At 36.2% G+C, this 18,771-nt stretch overlaps 1 protein-coding gene across 4 annotated transcripts in view; it reads left to right on the forward strand.

Annotated features, from left to right (window-relative positions):
* LOC125650197 (caspase-3-like) overlaps positions 1-18,091 on the forward strand; it is a 24,361-nt gene extending 6,270 nt beyond the window's left edge. Inside the window, exons 3-8 of one of the 4 annotated variants that reach the window (XM_048878255.2) lie at positions 1,654-1,730; positions 6,130-6,455; positions 9,321-9,565; positions 10,692-10,842; positions 11,237-11,410; positions 17,125-18,091. In XM_048878255.2, coding sequence (XP_048734212.1) covers positions 1,687-1,730; positions 6,130-6,455; positions 9,321-9,565; positions 10,692-10,842; positions 11,237-11,410; positions 17,125-17,375 — 1,191 coding nt within the window. In that variant the 5' untranslated portion in view covers positions 1,654-1,686 and the 3' untranslated portion in view covers positions 17,376-18,091. The other 3 variants (XM_048878257.2, XM_056167003.1, XR_007360918.2) reach the window with 3 other exon arrangements.
* Positions 18,092-18,771: the final 680 nt, after the last annotated feature.

An 18,771-nucleotide genomic window follows, 5' to 3' on the forward strand; every position in this document is an offset into this window, starting at 1 on the left:
TTGGTTCTGATGGAGGACCGGTGGTTGTTGACCCGTCTGAGAAGATCTGTTGTTTCTCCTATGTACTGCTTCTGGCAGACATCGCAACTGATGAGATAGATGCATTTATTGGTTTTGCAGGAAAAGTTTCCCAATATTTTATAACTGCGACCCGTGACAGGACTGCTAAAACCCTCAGTGTCTGAGCTATATTTGCATAATTGACATCTGAGGTCTGAGCATATTTTGAAACCTCCATTGGGTAAAGGGTTATCCAGTTTGGTCCTTACTATCATGTCCTTCAGGTTTCTGGGACATCTGAAGGATGCCATCGGTGGTTCCTTAAAAACACCAGCCATTCGTTTGTTGGCATGCAGAATGGGCAGGTGTTTCTTCAGAATACCGTTGATGTTCTTGACGGCGGGATGATATGTAGTGACCAATGGAACCCTGTCATTCTGAGGTTTTTCTTTATACTGGAGGAGGGACTGTCGGTCCTGTAGTGACATCTCATCAATCGCTGATTGTACCTTGCAAGGATCATATCCTCTGTTAGTGAGATGAGTTTTGAGGATTGTTCCTTGTTCTTGGAAAATAGTAGGAGTAGAGCAGATGCGGCGGATTCGCGTAGCCAAACCCTTAGGCACACCTTTGAAAGTGTGGGGTGGATGACAACTAGATGGCATAAGGTATAAATGAGAGTCAGTGGGTTTGGTGTGGAGATTAAACTCAATTTCCCCATTTCTAAATGTGGCTGTGGTATCCAGAAAAGTGTTATTTGAGGTGGAAATTTCCACAGTAAACTTGATGGAATTATGGAAAGAGTTTGCCATCTCGATAAAATCGTCCAGGCTTTCACGACCGTTAACCCACTTCATCTCAATGTCATCAATAAAACGTAGCCAACTGAGGGGTTTAACTGGTGAATAATGTAGAAGTCTACGTTCCAGTCTCCCCATAAAGATGTTGGCATACGATGGTGCCATTTTTGTTCCCATGGCTGTGCCACTTATTTGCAGGTAGTGTTCACCATTGAACATGAAGTTATTGAACTTGAGGACATGTTCAAGAAGCTGAATGAGTGATTCGGTTGAAGGACATTTAATTACCCTATTGTTCCAAACCTCTCTACACCCCTCAATACCCTCATCATGTGGAATGTTAGTGTAAAGTGAAGTAACATCCATGGTCACAAGGAGGGTATGGTCTGGCAGGCCCGATGAGGGTGTTTTATTAAGGTAATCAGTGGTGTCCTTCAAGTATGATGGTAAATCTTCTACGTGCTGATGGAGATGTCGCCATGCTATTGTTGATATCGCCATGCTATTGTTGATATCGCCATGCTTTTGTTGATATCGCCATGCTATTGTTGATATCGTTGATATCGACATTGTAATTGGTCATTAGAAGACAGTTTTGTATATGGTAAACAATAACTTTGTCATGTCACAATATCAACATGATATTGTCATGCTTTTGTTGATATCATTGACTTCAACATAGTATTTGTTCTTGGATATGTATGTGAATGGTAGCTTTCCGACCCCCTATACTAATATGTTTCTGAATCAGCACTGTAACACAGGTGTTTGTGGTGACAATGACTGCTCTGTAATAATGTAACAGGTGTCTGTTTTATCTACATTCAGTTTTTACATTTGTTTATATTTTCAGTATCCTATGGAGAATCTATGAAGAGGAAAAAAAATGTGGAGTACTTTGGATGCCGATTTTGTGCAAGGGAGCGACAGGTTAGACTCTTATTTACAGTATTATTATACCCCACACAACGAAGTTGCAGAGGGTATAATGTTTTTGACCCGTCCATCAGTCCCTTTCTTGTCAGCGCAACTCCTCTGAGACTGCTCAACAGAATTTCGTGAAACTTTGTAATTAATAAGGACACGCTGTGTAGATGTGCATATTCCCAGGAAATCCTGATTCAGTAATTTTTCTGAGAGTTATGCCTGTTTTGAACTTAGAATTTCGAGCCCATCTGTCCTGTTCTTGTTAGTGCAACTCCTCTGAGACCACGCAACAGAATTTTGTGAAACTTTGTAGTTAAAGTAATTCCACCCTCCTGTTATGTCATCAGATTTTGCAAAATCAATGATTTATTTACATTTATGCGTGATAGGAACATAAATTTTGTTGGAGTCTTTTCCGATAGTTATTGTAAAAAATCTTGTTAAAAATAAATTATTTTAAAAGTCTTAGTTATAAATGAAGAATCAATGATACGTTTTAAATTATTGAATCCAAGGGCAATAACTCTGTTTCTATTGATTTCTTTATCAAGTCTATAATGCGATAGATTTCCTTTATTTTTACAGACATTTTATATATTTTTGTGAAGATACAGTTTCATGAAATTGTTATGAATGCTACTATATCGTCATAACCAGTTTGTATGAAATTTTGATAACGCTGTTTAAGGAAAATTGCAGTTTTCTGACGGTGATATATGATTCTGTTTATGTACGTCTCGTATCTTAAAAAGTGTGATGACATATGTATTTTATTTGATAATTTGTTAGTTTTAACTCTAATGAATGGAAATAGATACATTTTTCAAACTTGTATCAGATAAAACTGCGAGTATGGAGTTACCTTAATAAGGACACACTGTGTAGATGTGCATACAGGAATCGACATTAACGATTGTCCGATTGCCCGAGACAAGTGAAAACCCAGTTCGGACAAGTGAAACTCAATACACACTTGCCTGATGGAGCAAGTGATTTTTTTCAGTAGGAAATGTGATTATTTTGATTGTGTTACGGTTGATAAATATCTTATATTCGAAAATAAAGTCCAGCTCCGTATTTTTGTTTTCTTTACAGAATCATCAATTTTTTGGGTCCCTTTCTAGTAGATCGTTACGTACATATATATTATTACTACAGTAACTTGATCCGAAGAGTCGGATCACGTCAAGTTGACATGTTATTATTATATACCCATCAATGTATCGTTCGTTGATACTGTGGATTTCACAGCGTGTGATCCGGTTTTCCGGATCACCACACTGTGGTCTTCTGATTCGGTATCAGTATCCTCTGAAACTGATGCCGTCACAATGACGTCACAATGCATAAACGCAACGTTATTTGTGGAAAATGTTGACCGCGTAACAAAACAAAACTGCGTACACAAAACATAATTTCATAGTATGTCTGTGTTTTTGATAATTTGGATTACATTTATTATCTTATAAATGTGGATTTAAAATGCAGAAGGGGGTATATAATAAATTTATCATTACTACAGTAACTTGATCCGAAGAGTTGGATCACGTCTCGTTGACAGGCGGGGATCATCAGATCAAACTCGACGCTTCGCGTCTCGTGTGATCTGATGATCCGTGCCTGTCAACTCGACGTGATCCGACTCTTCGGATCAAGTTACTGTAGTAATAATATATATGTATCAGTAAGTCATCTCTCCGTCTTACAACTTATCTTAGTCATGTTTGTGGTGGCTTCACAGCTGTCTCTCAAAGTAACATTCAGGAAGATTTTTTAAAAAGACAGGCAATGTTGAGAATAAAAGCAACTTTCAATTTAAAAAAAGTTAGTTTTAGGCAGCGTGACAATCCTAATTTACAGGTTTACCGATGATTGACACTGACAGCAGTATGGCCTGTACCTTGTGTCAAAAATTCAACGCTATTACCAGTACTTTCATTAACAGTTTATTTACCACATTTTTCACCGTGTTATTTACCATATTATTTATTATGTAACAGTATTACTTATATCCCCTGCTAATGAAGTTTAGGTGTACTGGAATCAACTTGTCTGTCTGTCTGTAGAAGTAAATTGTAAAAAGTAAAAACTCGAGCTTTTAGTGTGGCTGGCCCTAAACTATGGAATGCTCTACCATATGATATCAGAACTGCTCCTATAGTCTCTGTATCTTTAGATCTAAACTAAAGACTCATCTGTTTGCAATTCATTACAACTAGTCTGTGCGGATGAAATCTAAGTCAAGATGACTATGTTGTGCAATCATAACGGACTCCTTATCTTCACCGACTAGTCATTTGTTCTTACACAACTTACTTTACTTATTTTATTGTTATTTAGATAGCGTTTAGAGCAATATGGATTTTACGCTTTACAAAATAATGTAGCAGTCAGATGGGTTTGATCGCTGGTGGACAGATACATCTAGCTCAGAGCACCTTACTGGAGATTCAGGGGGCCTAGGTTCGAATCCCAGTCTAGTCTGTTGGTCTGGTCCATTGCATTTTCTCCCTTCTTGTTACATTTGGTGTCGTAGACCAGCCCCTGGAACTGAAAGGTGAAAATGCCTGTCAGGGGATAAATATCCTGCCAGTGGGTTGATGTCTTCATGGTGTAAAGACATTTAAGGAGGGAGGAATGTGGTGGTCAAACGTTTGATCGTTGGTGGCCAGATACATGTAGCTCAGTTGGTAGAGCACCTGACTAGAGATTGAGGGGCCCCAGGTTTGAATCCTGGTCTAGTCCATTGCATTTTCTCAGTTCCTGTTACACTTATATGAATAATGAGGTTGTGCACCTGCTATTTTGATTGATATTTTTTAACATTGAATGAGGTTATGGCTGTTTTGAGGGGGAAGTGTTATGTTGTCATTGTCCAGAATTATCTTTAAACCATTTATTCTTCAATGAGTACAAATTCACTATTCAATGTGCCCAGCGGGGGTATTAGTCGTATTAGGACAATTCTAGTTATTATATAATTGATCTTATTTACAGTATTATCTTATTCTAATACTGTATTTATTTATTAGTTCACCTGAGCTGAAGGCTCAAGTGAGCTTTTCTGATCAAAATGTGTCCGTTGACTGGTGTCTGCATAAACTTTTCACATTTTCATCTTCAATTTCAACCAAACTTGCCACAAAGCATCCTTGGGTGAAGGGCTTTCAAGTTTGTTCAAATGAAGGGTCATGTCTCCTATAAAGGGTAGATAATCACAAAAATGCAAAAATAGGGTGGGGTCATTTAAAAATCTTCTCAAGAACCACTGGGCCAGAGGAGCTGAAATTTACATGAAAGCTTCCTGACAATTAGTGCAGATTCAAATTTGCTAAAATCATGACCCCTGGGGGTAGGATGGGGGCCACAATAGAGGATCAAAGTTTTACATACAAATATATGGAGAAAATATTATAAAATCTTCTCAATAAACACTGGGCCAAAAAAACTGAGATTTACATGAAAGCTTCCTGACACAGTGCAGATTTAAGTTTGTTAAAATCATAACCCCTGGAGGTAGGTTGGGGCCACAATACGGAATCAAAGTTTTACATGCGAATATATTTGGAAAATCTTTAGATATGGGCCAAGATGACTCAGGTGAGCGATGTGGCCTATGAGCCTCTTGTTATCCCCTTGCCATTCATTGCGAGAGGGGATATAGTTACGGACCCATTCATAGGTGGGTGAATATGTGAGCATGTGTGTAAAATTGAGTTTGTAGATGTTCCACAGGCTTTGTTATCAAGAGAGACTAGAAGAAATCTATAGGTTTTGGTGCAAAGGTCAATTCCACTCCGGGACTTCATAGAAAAAGCTTATTGATACATTTGTTGCTGCATTGATTTCATACTTCACATGTATTTTTCTTATTACGAGAGGAAGAACTCTATTGATCTTGTTGATTTTGAAATCAAATGGTCTAGGTTACAATTGGACTTCATAGAAAAAGCTTGTAGACACGCATTGTGAGGGGATATGCCCCGCTTTGCAGAGATCTTGTTTATTTTATTTACAGTATTATTCATCTTATGTCTTTGGACATACCAACATAAACACAGCACACTCTTAAATTAGTACAGGTTTGAATATGAAATGAAATTCTATCATAAATATATTTCTTATAATATATTATTCAAAGCCTGTGGTTAGTTGATTGTTGTCACATGATTCTATTATAAAAACGCGTACAGACCTTACTATACTAAAAATAGAACATTTATAAAACCCAGACAATAAAGAAATCTATTTTTAGTAGAATGGGGTTTTAAAAATTTGGCGCTTTCATTTGTGGGAAATTTTCCTTATTCGTCAAAAAATGCGAATATTTCTTGATATATGGTACTTATCAAATGGAATGCTGAAATAAGTATGTTAACAGTAAAACATTGATTACTTACAGAGAAAGTAGTGGTGACAGGCGTGAAGTACATGAAACAGAATTAGGTCCCCTTTTTGTTAGTTACATTGACTCTGCGGTTGTTCCAACAGAGGACTGTAACATCGTAGACAATGAAGAGAAGAACGAGTTCGTGGTCGTCGATAACAACAAACCAGGTCTCGCCCTCCTTGTGGGGTTTGAGTATTTCAACAATGGGGAGCAGTCTAGACCTGGAGTCAAGAAAGATCTAGAGAACATGTATGAACTTTTTCACACACATTTAGGCTTTGAGGTTCAGGTGAAGAAAGATCTAACAGCTGAGGAGTGCATGGAGTGGATTAGAGAAGGTGAGGGAGAGGGGATTAAAGCCCTATAGAAAGTTTATCTGTATGTCTGTCTGTCAACACACTATATTAAATCCTATAGAAAGTTTATTTGTCTGTCCGTATGTCTGTCTGTCAACACGCTATATTAAAGTCCTATAGAAAGTTTATCTGTCTGTCCGTATGTCTGTCTGTCAACACGCTATATTAAGTCCTATAGAAAGTTTATCTGTCTGTCCGTATGTCTGTCTGTCAACACGCTATATTAAAGTCCTATAGAAAGTTTATCTGTCTATCCATATGTCTGTTTGTCAACACGCTATATTAAAGCCCTATAGAAAGTCCGTATGTCTGTTTGTCAACACGCTATATTAAAGTCCTATAGAAAGTTTATCTGTCTGTCCGTATGTCTGTCTGTCAACACGCTATATTAAAGTCCTATAGAAAGTTTATCTGTCTGTCCATATGTCTGTTTGTCAACACGCTATATTAAAGCCCTATAGAAAGTTTATCTGTCTGTCCATATGTCTGTCTGTTAACAGGCTTGACCTCTTTAGAGCTGAAGGCTCAAGTGAGCTTTTCTGATTAAAAAAACCCCAACATTGGTTACCTATCAATATATGTATTAGTTATATACAGTAAGTTATAATGAATTTATTGTGTAGTATGAAATAATCTGTAAATTAACCGCTATATATTGATAGATGATCAAAATTTGTATTTTGTTGGGGGTCAATATTATCACATTAACTTTTCATATTGTCTGCTTCTTCTCAAGAATCATTGTGCCAATCTTAACCAAAATTAGCACAAAACCTCATTGGGTGAAGGGGATTAAAATTACTTCAGGAGAACATAAATGGCCATTGATGGACATGTGTCAGAATTTCATGAAACTTGGTATATACAGTGGAGCCTCGTTAATCCGGACACTTGGGTTCCCAGGAAAATCGTCCGGATAAATGAAGCGTCCGGATAATTGAATCGCATATTTTCTATCTTTACATAAGTAACCAATATGTGCCTACTTTATTGATGCATAGTGAATTAAACACATTCTATCATTGGATTTGACCATTTGCATTAGTAAATAAATTATGATAATGTTAACATTTACATGTATTTCAAAGCACTAAAATTTAATGTACGTGTTCAGTGTATTTGCCTGTGCTTACATTGTACATACATATGATCCCTACAAATAAATATACAAAACTGTGTACCGTATGCACTAAAACAAATAATGAAGCATTTTATGTAACTATAAGTAAATAAATCATTAGTAACTATCATAATCATTTACACTTCAAACATTTCATCACACTTTTACTTTTTAAAGAGGCCGGTAATTTCCACCTGTCATGATTCACGGGTTCGGCGGTCTGTTAAAACAATCTTCATCGTCCAAAGTTGATATAAGTATTTCGTGATTATCATGTCAGTTGACAACATTCTTTAACCGAAATTCAATCTGCCAGAGTTTATATTTCTTATTCTATAATTATCCAAGACAATATCGGGAAAACAGAATCATTTAAGCTCGTAATATCAAGACCTACTATTGCTTTGATCTAGTCACGCGCACCTATTATTTTCATGATGCGATAATAACGGAACAAAACTCGGGTGAAACTAACATTACAGGTACATACAGAATTTAATTGTCATCTTCCATAAAATGGTAATTTTCTCACTTCTACCCAGAGTTTAAAAATTCGAAAGCAATAAAGCTCTACAACATCGTAACAAGAATCAATCGTACACAGGTACATTCTACATGCGTGGCATTCTAAACGTTAAAACCTTATACTACATATACATGTGCATGAACATACATGTATATTTCACGCCAATCAACAGTATAAAATCTAGAATCTAGAAGTATAATCTACACTCTTTAGATTTGAATAAGCCGATATCAATTTACGAATCAGTACAACTGATATGTGTAGCAGTTAAAAAAATTATCATTACGGTATGATGTTTAATTTATTAATACTATTAGGGTATTGTTCAAGACTATAAAATAATATGCTACAGATTTATTTACAAAATTCAACACTACACGTAATAAAGATCTTATGTGCGAAAATTGGCAATACAATGTCTCGATCGGCACATGCCATCTAACGGACTTGTCATCACACACCATCTAATTGGAAGGATGTGTTGACAGGGTACAGGTAATCGCTTCAATTAGACAGTTTGGCTTGTTTTCTTTATAATTTACGCTTTGCTAAAATTGTCCGACACAGACCTTCCCTAAACAAAATTACCGTCCGGATTAACGGTACAATTTTCAATGCATTATAACGTTTTGTAGTAAAAAGTGACCGTCCGGATCCGGAACGCGAATTTCCGCATTAATGATGCAAAATAATGTATAAAAATTCCGTTCCCTAGAAGAATTGTCCGGAAGGTGAAGCGTCCGGATTAATGGCGTCCGGATTACCGAGGCTCCACTGTATACCCTACCCAACCTAACTTATATATAATAATGATAATTATTTTTCCATTCCATGAGTAACCATGGAAATGAGTAGCACTTGGTTTTCCCCTTTTCTATTTTTGGATACATTGAAAAAATATTTTTAAGAACCACTTTTCAAGAACCACAAGGGTAATGTCAAAATGATCTGCAAGCATCCTTATGTAGTGTACATTCTTGACTCTGAACCAGTTCTGACCACAATATGGATAAGATTTTACAAAGAAATATTCTTAAAATCTTTTCTTAGAACTACGTTGTTGGTATGATAGGGATACGAATGGTTTGTAGTATTGTGTACATTTGATTTGAACTGTATTTTATTCATGTATATATCAATATATCTATATATATATATATAAAATACATAAATCTTACTCTTTGATTATGTTTCTGCATAGTCACTTCCAAGACAGAACTTCTACAAAGAATCTCATGTGTTGTCATGGTGATTAGTTCTCATGGCAGTGAGGATGAGGTGAAAAGTGGAATTGTCAACCCTGACTTCAGGAGACAGGAAGTGAAGTTTTATCAGCACCGATTTTCCACGAAAGATGGCAGTATTCAGACAAGTGAAATCATCGACAAGTTCGATGACGGCAAATGTCGAGCCCTTAAAGGGAAACCAAAAGTATTCTTTATACAGGTAAATAGATCCTTAGTCGATTAAGCACTCAAACAAAACCCCAGTAGTTGTGTTAGGATTCTTGCCAACATTTTTGTTGATCTTGGACTCGATTCATATTTACAGTTATGATGAATTCACACTTACTGTAAAACATTTTTACAGCAAACATTCTTATAATGAATTCATGCTTACAGCAATGTGATTTTTATTCCCTGTTGTTTTAAAACATATTACGTTTATAGTGAATCAAAATTGTTCATCCCCAGCACTTTGCGTTTTACTGTATTTGATAATTATGATGACCTCAGTGAAAAATATATTTCATTTTCATATCCTCCACATTTCTCCCCCCCCCCTTCTCACCACCACCAGAGAGAAAATACCAGGCTAAATTTAGAATTGAAATCAATGTGCAAATTAGGGCTAGACAAACAGAATAAGCAGTTGGCAAACTCTATACAGAGGTTGATACTTTGATAGTGACTAGGAAATTGATACTGTAGATTAGTTTTATTTTGCCAGACTTTATTTTCGTGTGGATACAATGATGTAATTATTTACGAGACATAATTTTCGTGAAATATTATTTCTTTCTTAAGTCTTCTATATGTAAGAGTTTATTCACGAGAACTAAATTTTTGCAGATGGGTAATCTCACGAAATTATGTGTAAAGAGTGTTCTCGTGATAAAATTCATTAACAGTATTTATGTCGGTCAATGGTCATAGAAACTTTACTGTGCATACACCAATAGTTGTTAAACTTAAAGAACCATTCAGTAGATAGACAATTAGTAGACAATCTATCTTAAATTTCATTTCTTGATAATGGATTTCAAAAACTAACTCCAGTTATGAAGAAATGAATATTCATATCAGTTTGTATGTGTTTTATTGTTTGCCAGGGTTTGTTCCTTCTATCTAAAATAATATTATTGAATCAAATTATTTCTGAGGAAGAGAAACAATAATTCATTCTTTCATTCTCTTTGTTGTCCATGGATATGTGTGCGTATGTGTAAAAAGTAGTCATAGGTGAAGAAAACTGAATTTAAGATGCGAGAAGAAATTTATTTGGCAATGTGCAGTACTGTGCTTTAAAATCCTTTCAGCATCATATATTGTCTTTTTTTTTATATTGTTAGGCATGTAGAAGCCGAACATGTGAAAATGTAAGTGCCTATGATGTTGTGGATGGAGGCGTGTCTATCAGGATCCAACCAGAAGGGAGCTCAAGGCCACACCCATCTACACAGCATGTACTGTCCTCCCAAAACAGACCAGTCATGCAGAACGGTAATTGGGAGATCCGGGGGGCATATAGTTTATGGTCCATCCATCTGTTTGTCTGCAGAAACTTTAACCTTATAAATATAGAATGAATGGTGATAGGGCAAGTTGATTGGTGTCGCTTTGAAGTTGCATTTTTTTTTAGCATAATTGTTTAATTCTACATTATGATTTTGTTTTATAATTATATGTTCAGCTTTATTTTCATGGTGGAGAGAAATTGATTCATATTCATTGTATCAGACATTCAAATGTTTTAAGATTTGAAATACATGTTGCTATCCATGTTATTTTTAACATACTATGTCAAAAAGTACAGAATAAAATGCATGTTTGATTATCTCTGATTACTGATTATTGATAATGTGCAATTTTTGAGCTTTGACTTTTTACATTACAGAGGAGGCCCACTCTCATATGGATGCCAAAGGGGTGAAATGTTCAAATATCAGGGCAGGGAATAAGATTTTCACCGAAATGTCAGGCTGTGTTCGGGCCCCGATGGAGGAAGAAGTTACCTTGGCACCCCCACCCTGCCTCCACAACTGCATGATAGTGATGGCAAGTCCGCCAGGTGAGAGCTTGTAGAAAATTCTTCTCTACGTGTAGTCTATCTAAGGTCACTAAACAGTTCTCTACATGTATTCTGTTTAAGGTCTCTAAATAGTTCTCTACATGTAATGTGTACCATGACTAAACATTTCTCTACATGTAGTCTATACAAGGTCTCTAAACAGTTCTCTACATGTAGTCTGTACAAGGTCTCTAAACAGTTCTGTACATGTAGTCTGTACAAGATCTCTAATCAGTTTTCTACATGTAGTCTGTACAAGGTCTCTAAACAGTTCTCTACATGTATTCTGTTTAAGGTCTCTAAATAGTTCTCTACATGTAATGTGTACAATGACTAAACATTTCTCTACATGTAGTCTATACAAGGTCTCTAAACAGTTCTCTACATGTAGTCTGTACAAGGTCTCTAAACAGTTCTGTACATGTAGTCTGTACAAGATCTCTAATCAGTTTTCTACATGTAGTCTGTACAAGGTCTCTAAACAGTTCTCTACATGTAATGTGTACAAGGTCTCTAAACAGTTCTCTACATGTAGTCTGTACATGGTCTCTAATCAGTTCTCTACATGTAGTCTGTACAAGGTCTCTAAACAGTTCTCTACATGTAATGTGTACAAGGTCTCTGAACAGTTCTCTATATGTAGTATGTACAAGGTCTCTAAACAGTTGTATACATGTAGTCTGTACAAGGTCTCTAAACAGTTCTCTACATGTAATGTGTACAAGGTTTCTGAACAGTTGTATACATGTAGTCTGTACAAGGTCTCTAAACAGTTCTCTACATGTAATGTGTACAAGGTCTCTAAACAGTTCTCTACATGTAGTCTGTACATGGTCTCTAATCAGTTCTCTATATGTAATCTGTACAAGGTCTCTAAACAGTTCTCTACATGTAATGTTTACAAGGTCTCTGAACAGTTCTCTACATGTAGTCTGTACAATGTCTCTAAACAGTTCTCTATATGTAGTCTTTACAAGGTCTTTAAACAGTTCTCTACATGTAGTCTGTACAAGGTCTCTAAACAGTTCTCTACATGTAGTCTGTACAAGGACTCTAAACAGTTCTCTACATGTAGTCTGTACAAGATCTCTAAACAGTTATCTAGATGTAGTCTATACAAGAATTGTAAACAGTTCTCTACATGTAGTCTGTACAAGGACTCTAAACAGTTCTCTACATGTAGTCTGTACAATGTCTCTAAACAGTTCTCTACATGTAGTCTGTACAAGAACTATAAACAGTTCTCTACATGTAGTCTGTACATGGTCTGTAAACAGTTCTCAACATGTAGTCTGTACAAGGTCTCTAAACAGTTCTCTACATGTAATGTGTACAAGAACTCTAAACAGTTCTCTATGTGTAGTCAGTACAAGGTCTCTAAACAGTTCTCTATATGTAGTCTGTACAAGGTCTCTAAACAGTTCTCTACATGTAGTCTGTACAAGGTCTCTAAACAGTTCTCTACATGTAGTCTGTACAATGTCTCTAAACAGTTATCTAGATGTAGTCTATACAAGATCTCTAAACAGTTCTCTATGTGTAGTCTGTACAAGGTCTTTAAACAGTTCTCTATATGTAGTCAGTACAAGATCTCTAAACAGTTCTCTCCATGTAGTGTGTACAAGTACTCTAAACAGTTCTCTACATGTAGTCTGTACAAGGACTCTAAACAGTTCTCTACATGTAGTCTGTACAATGTCTCTAAACAGTTATCTAGATGTAGTCTATACAAGATCTCTAAACAGTTCTCTATGTGTAGTCTGTACAATGTCTCTAAACAGTTCTCTACATGTAATGTTTACAAGGTCTCTGAACAGTTCTCAACATGTAGTCTGTACAAGGTCTCTAAACAGTTCTCTACATTTAGTCTGTACAAGATCTCTAAACAGTTATCTACATGTAGTCTGTACAAGGTCTCTAAACAGTTCTCTCCATGTAGTGTGTACAAGGACTCTAAACAGTTCTCTACATGTAGTCTGTACAATGTCTCTAAACAGTTATCTAGATGTAGTCTATACAAGATCTCTAAACAGTTCTCTATGTGTAGTGTGTCCAAGGATGGATGGGGCCAGAAGAGGGAATCAAAGTGTTTAATATGAATAGGAAAAATCTGTAAAAATCTAAAAGTTTATTCAAATCATAACCATCTGGGGTAGGTTGGGTCCACAATAGGGGATCAAAGTTTTACTTGCAGATATGTGGGAAAGATCTTCTTACAGTCCCTGAAACAGTCTACTTTCCCACTTGAATGGTGAACTCACGGTGAGCGAACCGTGAACGCACGCAGAGCGAACGGAGAGCGCACGGTGAATGCACGCAGAGCGAACGGTGAACGCACGCAGAGCGAAAGGTGAACGCACGCAGAGCGAATGCTGACGCAATTTGGTGAACGGTGAGCGCACGGTGAACGCAAAGTGAATGAACGCACAGTGAATGCAAAGTGAACAATGAGCACACGGTGAACGCAAAATAGTCTATTCATTTGGTATATTTTGGATTTTTCCCTTGGATTGTACTTATTTTATAATCAGGTTGAGAATATATGTATGAATACATCTGTTTGTTCATTTTTAGGTCACCTGAACTAAAAGCTCAAGTGAGCTTTTCTGATCACCCGTATTCCGGCCTCCGTCTGTCTGTCTGTCTGTCAACTTTTAACATTTTTGACTTTTTCTCACAAACCACTGGACCAATTTCAACCAAAGTTGGCACAAAGCATTCTTAGGTAAAGGGAATTCTAAATTGTTAAAATAAAGGGCCAGGTCACCTTCCAAGGGGAGATAATCAAGAAAAAGTAAAAATAGAGTAGGGTCATTAAAAAATCTTCTCAAGAACCACTGGGCCAGAAAAGCTGATATTTACAGATAAGCTTTATTAGGTAGTGCAGATTCTAAATTGTTAACATCCTGGCCCCCGGGGGTCGGATGGGGCCACAATAGGGGATCAAAGTTTTACATACAAATATATAGGAAAAATCTTTAAAAATCTTCTTCTCAAGAACCACTGAGCCAGAAAAGCTGAGATTTACATGAAAGCTTTCTGACATAGTGCAGATTCAAGTTTATTAAAATCATGGCCTCCGGAGGTCGGATGGGGCCACAAGGGTATCAGAGTTTTACATACAAATATATAAGGACAATCTTTTAAAAATCTTCCTCTTAAGAACCACTGAGCCAGAAAAGCTGATATTTACATGAAAGCTTCCTGATATAGTGCAGATTCAAGTTTGTTAAAATGTTGGCCCCCGGGGGTCGGATGGGGCCACAATAGGGGATCAAAGTTTTACATACAAATATATAGGGAAAATCTTTAAAAATCTTCTTCCCAAGAACCACTGAGCCAGAAAAGCTGATATTTACATGAAAGCTTCCTAACATAGTGCAGAGTTAAGTTTGTTCAAATCATGGCCCCCTGGAGTAGGATGGGGCCACAATAGGGGATCAAAGTTTTACATACAAATATATAGGGAAAATCTTTAAAAATCTTCTTCTCAAGAACCACTGAGCCAAAAAAGCTGATATATTAGATGAAAGCTTTCTGACAAAGTGCAGATTCAAGTTTGTTCAAATCATGGCCTCTGGGGCGTAGGATGGGGCCACAAGGGGGGGGGGGGGAGTCAAAGTTTTACATACAAATATATAGGAAAAATCTTTAAAAATCTTCTTCTCAAGAACCATTGGGCCAAAGAAGTTGACATTTACATGAAAGCTTTCTGACATAGTGTAGATTCAAGTTTGCAAAACCCATGGCCTCCAGGGGTATGTTGGGGCCATAATAGGGACTACGGTTTTACATGCAAATATATATGGAAAGTCTTCTGATGTGGACCAAGGTGACTCATGTGAACGATGTGGCCCATGGGCCTCTTGTTGTGCAAGTACTGGATGTATATTTCTCATAAAAATTATCGTAAATTTCACATCAATGCACGTAGCAATCATGCACAAAAAAAAGAAAATTTCATTTGTACATTGTTTACAGTATTACATGTACAGATACAGTACATATATAATGAAAAATAGAAACATATAATTTATAATATTTAGAATTCTTGACGTTTTAAAAAATCATGAATATTGGTGCGTCATCTTGGTATGCTACATGCAATTATATATTTTGACTGAAGATGCATTGTATTTAATTTCTTAATACAAGAGTATAAACGATGCATGTGAAATAAAGATAGTTTAGTAATTAGTGCCTAGAATTGACAGGTGCACATGCATGGCTTCAATATTTACCAGCGCGGTCGTTTGGATTAAACGCAATTAAAAAAAACATCCCCGAAAGGAGTCAAGATAAATGCATTAATCAACCAACACGAGTTGAACAGGTACCTCGCATTGACACCTGAACGCTTGTAAATAGTATAAAAGGTTTATTCCCATGTAGATTCTGCGTAATTCACTTTACTGCAAATACATGTATAGTTTATCGACCTGAGGAAATAATCCCAGAATTAATGTATGTACGTACAAAATAAATAGCGTGCCCATGAATTTACATTTAGTGGGGAGGGCTTAAGAAAAATAATAAACTTGTATAAAATTTTTGTCAAGTGAGACAAAATAAAATATAATAAATTGTGCTTTTGCCCAAACTTGAAAATGTTAAATGATAATTCAGGTGGGGGCGAGGTAACTTTAACTGCCTCACTTTCATACACATACCAGTGTTTGTTGCATGTTCTTCGCTACATGTACATGTATAAGGGTTAAATTCATAACTGAAGGTTCTTGCATTTTCCCCTCATTCAGAACTTCTCCCATTTTTCAACCAAACAATTCTTGTGTGTTTTGTAATGATAATAACAATGATTTATTCTTTTCTTTGATATTGATGAGTGATCTGCAGTTTTCCTTGAATTTTCGCAGTTGATAATCCTGATATTTGTACTTTATAAATTAAATTTGATATAAGAAGAAAGTTCACTCTTATGCACACGTTCCTTTTTCATTTTTGCCTTGCTATGAAAATCGATCCTTTGACTTTGGTGTTCCGAATGACAGTGAACGGTGAACGCTTTGTGAACGGTGAATGCATGGTGAGAGCAAAACTGTAAATGGAGAGCGCACGGTGATCGAACGGTGAACGCACGGTGAGCGAATAGAAAAATGGTAAAGTAGAACGTTTTAGGGACTGTATTAAGAAACACTGGGCCAGGAAAGTTGAAATTTACATGAAAGCTTTTTGACATAGATTAAATTCGTGTTTCTTCAAATTATAGCACCCAGGGGTATGATGGGGCCACAATAGGGGATCTCAGATTTACATGCAGATATATAGGAAAATGTTCTCCAGAACAACAGCACCATGAATAGTCCTTTTAATGTGCAAGCATCCTCAGGTAGTGCAGATTTAATTTTGTTCAAATTGTGACACTATGAAGTATGATGGGGCTGCAATAGGGGATCAAAGTATATTGGGATAAACCTTCATGCATACAACTGTAGTGCCATGATCAGTCATATTGATATACAAGTATCTTCAGGTAGTTTGTTCAATGCAGGGGTCCTACTGTAAGGGTAGGATGGGGCTGCAATAGGAGATCAAAGTTTTATCATAATTAATTTCTAAGTTTACATTTTGTTTGTGTAGTTTCATTATTAAATGTAGAAAATGAGGTGTCTCAATTTAATATGATTATGGAGATCGGAATTGTGGAAGCAAGCTTTATTGATTTATTAACGATTTGGAATCTGTTTCTTTCACAGGAAAAGCAGCTTGGTCTGACACATTCCAAGGTGGCTGGCTGATTACCTGTCTGTACAAAGTGTACATGGAACACTTAAAGAAAGGTCACAAGATCCGCATGATCCGTTCCATCACGCAGATCAACCGTCTCATGGCCCTCTCAATGCACTCTGTTACAGATGATCCCCAGCTCAACTCTATGAAGTGTGTGCCTGTTATGACTCACATGTTAGAGAGAGACATTGTACTGGTGCCAAAAAACCTTCAATAAAAGTTCACAGACTGGCAGCAATCCTACTCAATACAATTTGTTATTCATGCCTGAAAATACTGGAGATAGTTTTTGGTCTGTCTGTTTATGACATTTGCATTTTTCATAATTTTGGATTTGATGAAATGTAGGGTCAAGGTCAAGCTTTATTCCAGGTTAAGCAGACATATCAGTAGATGTGTTAGATATAAATGTTTGTAATGCTGCAAGTGCATGGCTTCACCCTAGAATGTACCATAGACAAATCGTAACAGAACATGATTGGTGTCTCAGTCCGGTTTTGCTAGAACCCGGTTTTAATGGTACAATATGTTAACTTCTTATTGTTTCACACAAGTCCATTGGTTTGATATTCTCTTGCTTTACAGGTATAGTGTATTATTCCAGACGTTTTTCATTCCTTGGAAAAAAATTTTGAAACCTTTGTGTGACAATTAACTTGTATTATAAGTTTTTGTAATTATGTGTTAATGTTGCAAATACTATGTTATTTACCTGTATAAACTTGTGTAAATACTGTACATATTAAAACTGTACTCTGTTACATGACTGCTAATGACTTTAATGTACTGTTAACTTAATGTAAATACTTTAAGAGAACTGTCAGTGAATGACTATTTTGAGGTAATTTATACAATGTAAGGGAGGTAATTTATACAATGTAAGGACCTTACACATGTAACACATCACTACAATTCATTTCAAAAGAGACAAAAGGGATTAGTATTTGATGGAATTATTTAGTTAAGATACAATGAAAATGATGCTTGTATAATTTCATATTTGTATTCACCGTCTATTTTAAACAAATACAGTAAAACGTGATTATAGTGGACCTCCAGGGCCAGTGAAACACATTTCATTATAACCAAACTTTTGTTATGTCCAATACAATTTTCATTATTTTCCTTTCATAGGGGAATACATATCATTTTGCATTAAACTTGAATTTGTTATAAGAGTATTTTGCTGTACATGTATAAGGTATTTTCACTGCAGTTTTTTGGTACATGACACAAAAATCTCAGGCATCATGAACCTATGTGATGTATCAAAACTGGTTTATAAGAAACTTGGTTATAAAAAATGAAATCCCCGCCAGACCTTTCAAATATTGATTTAATTCATAGATATTTCAGCTTTTCTGGCTCAGTGGTTCTTGAGAAGAAGATTTTTAAAGATTTTCCCTATATATTTGTATGTAAAACTTTGACCCCCTATTGTGGCCCCATCCGACCCCCGGGGGCCGTGATTTTAACAATTTAGAATCTGCATTATATAAGGAAGCTTTCATATAAATCTCAGCTTTTCTGGCTCAGTGGTTCTTGAGAAGAAGATTTTTAAAGATTTTCCCTATATATTTGTATGTAAAACTTTGACCCCCTATTGTGGCCCC

This window comes from Ostrea edulis, chromosome 5 (genome assembly GCF_947568905.1).
Source record: "Ostrea edulis chromosome 5, xbOstEdul1.1, whole genome shotgun sequence".
Classification (NCBI taxonomy): Eukaryota; Metazoa; Mollusca; class Bivalvia; order Ostreida; family Ostreidae; genus Ostrea; species Ostrea edulis.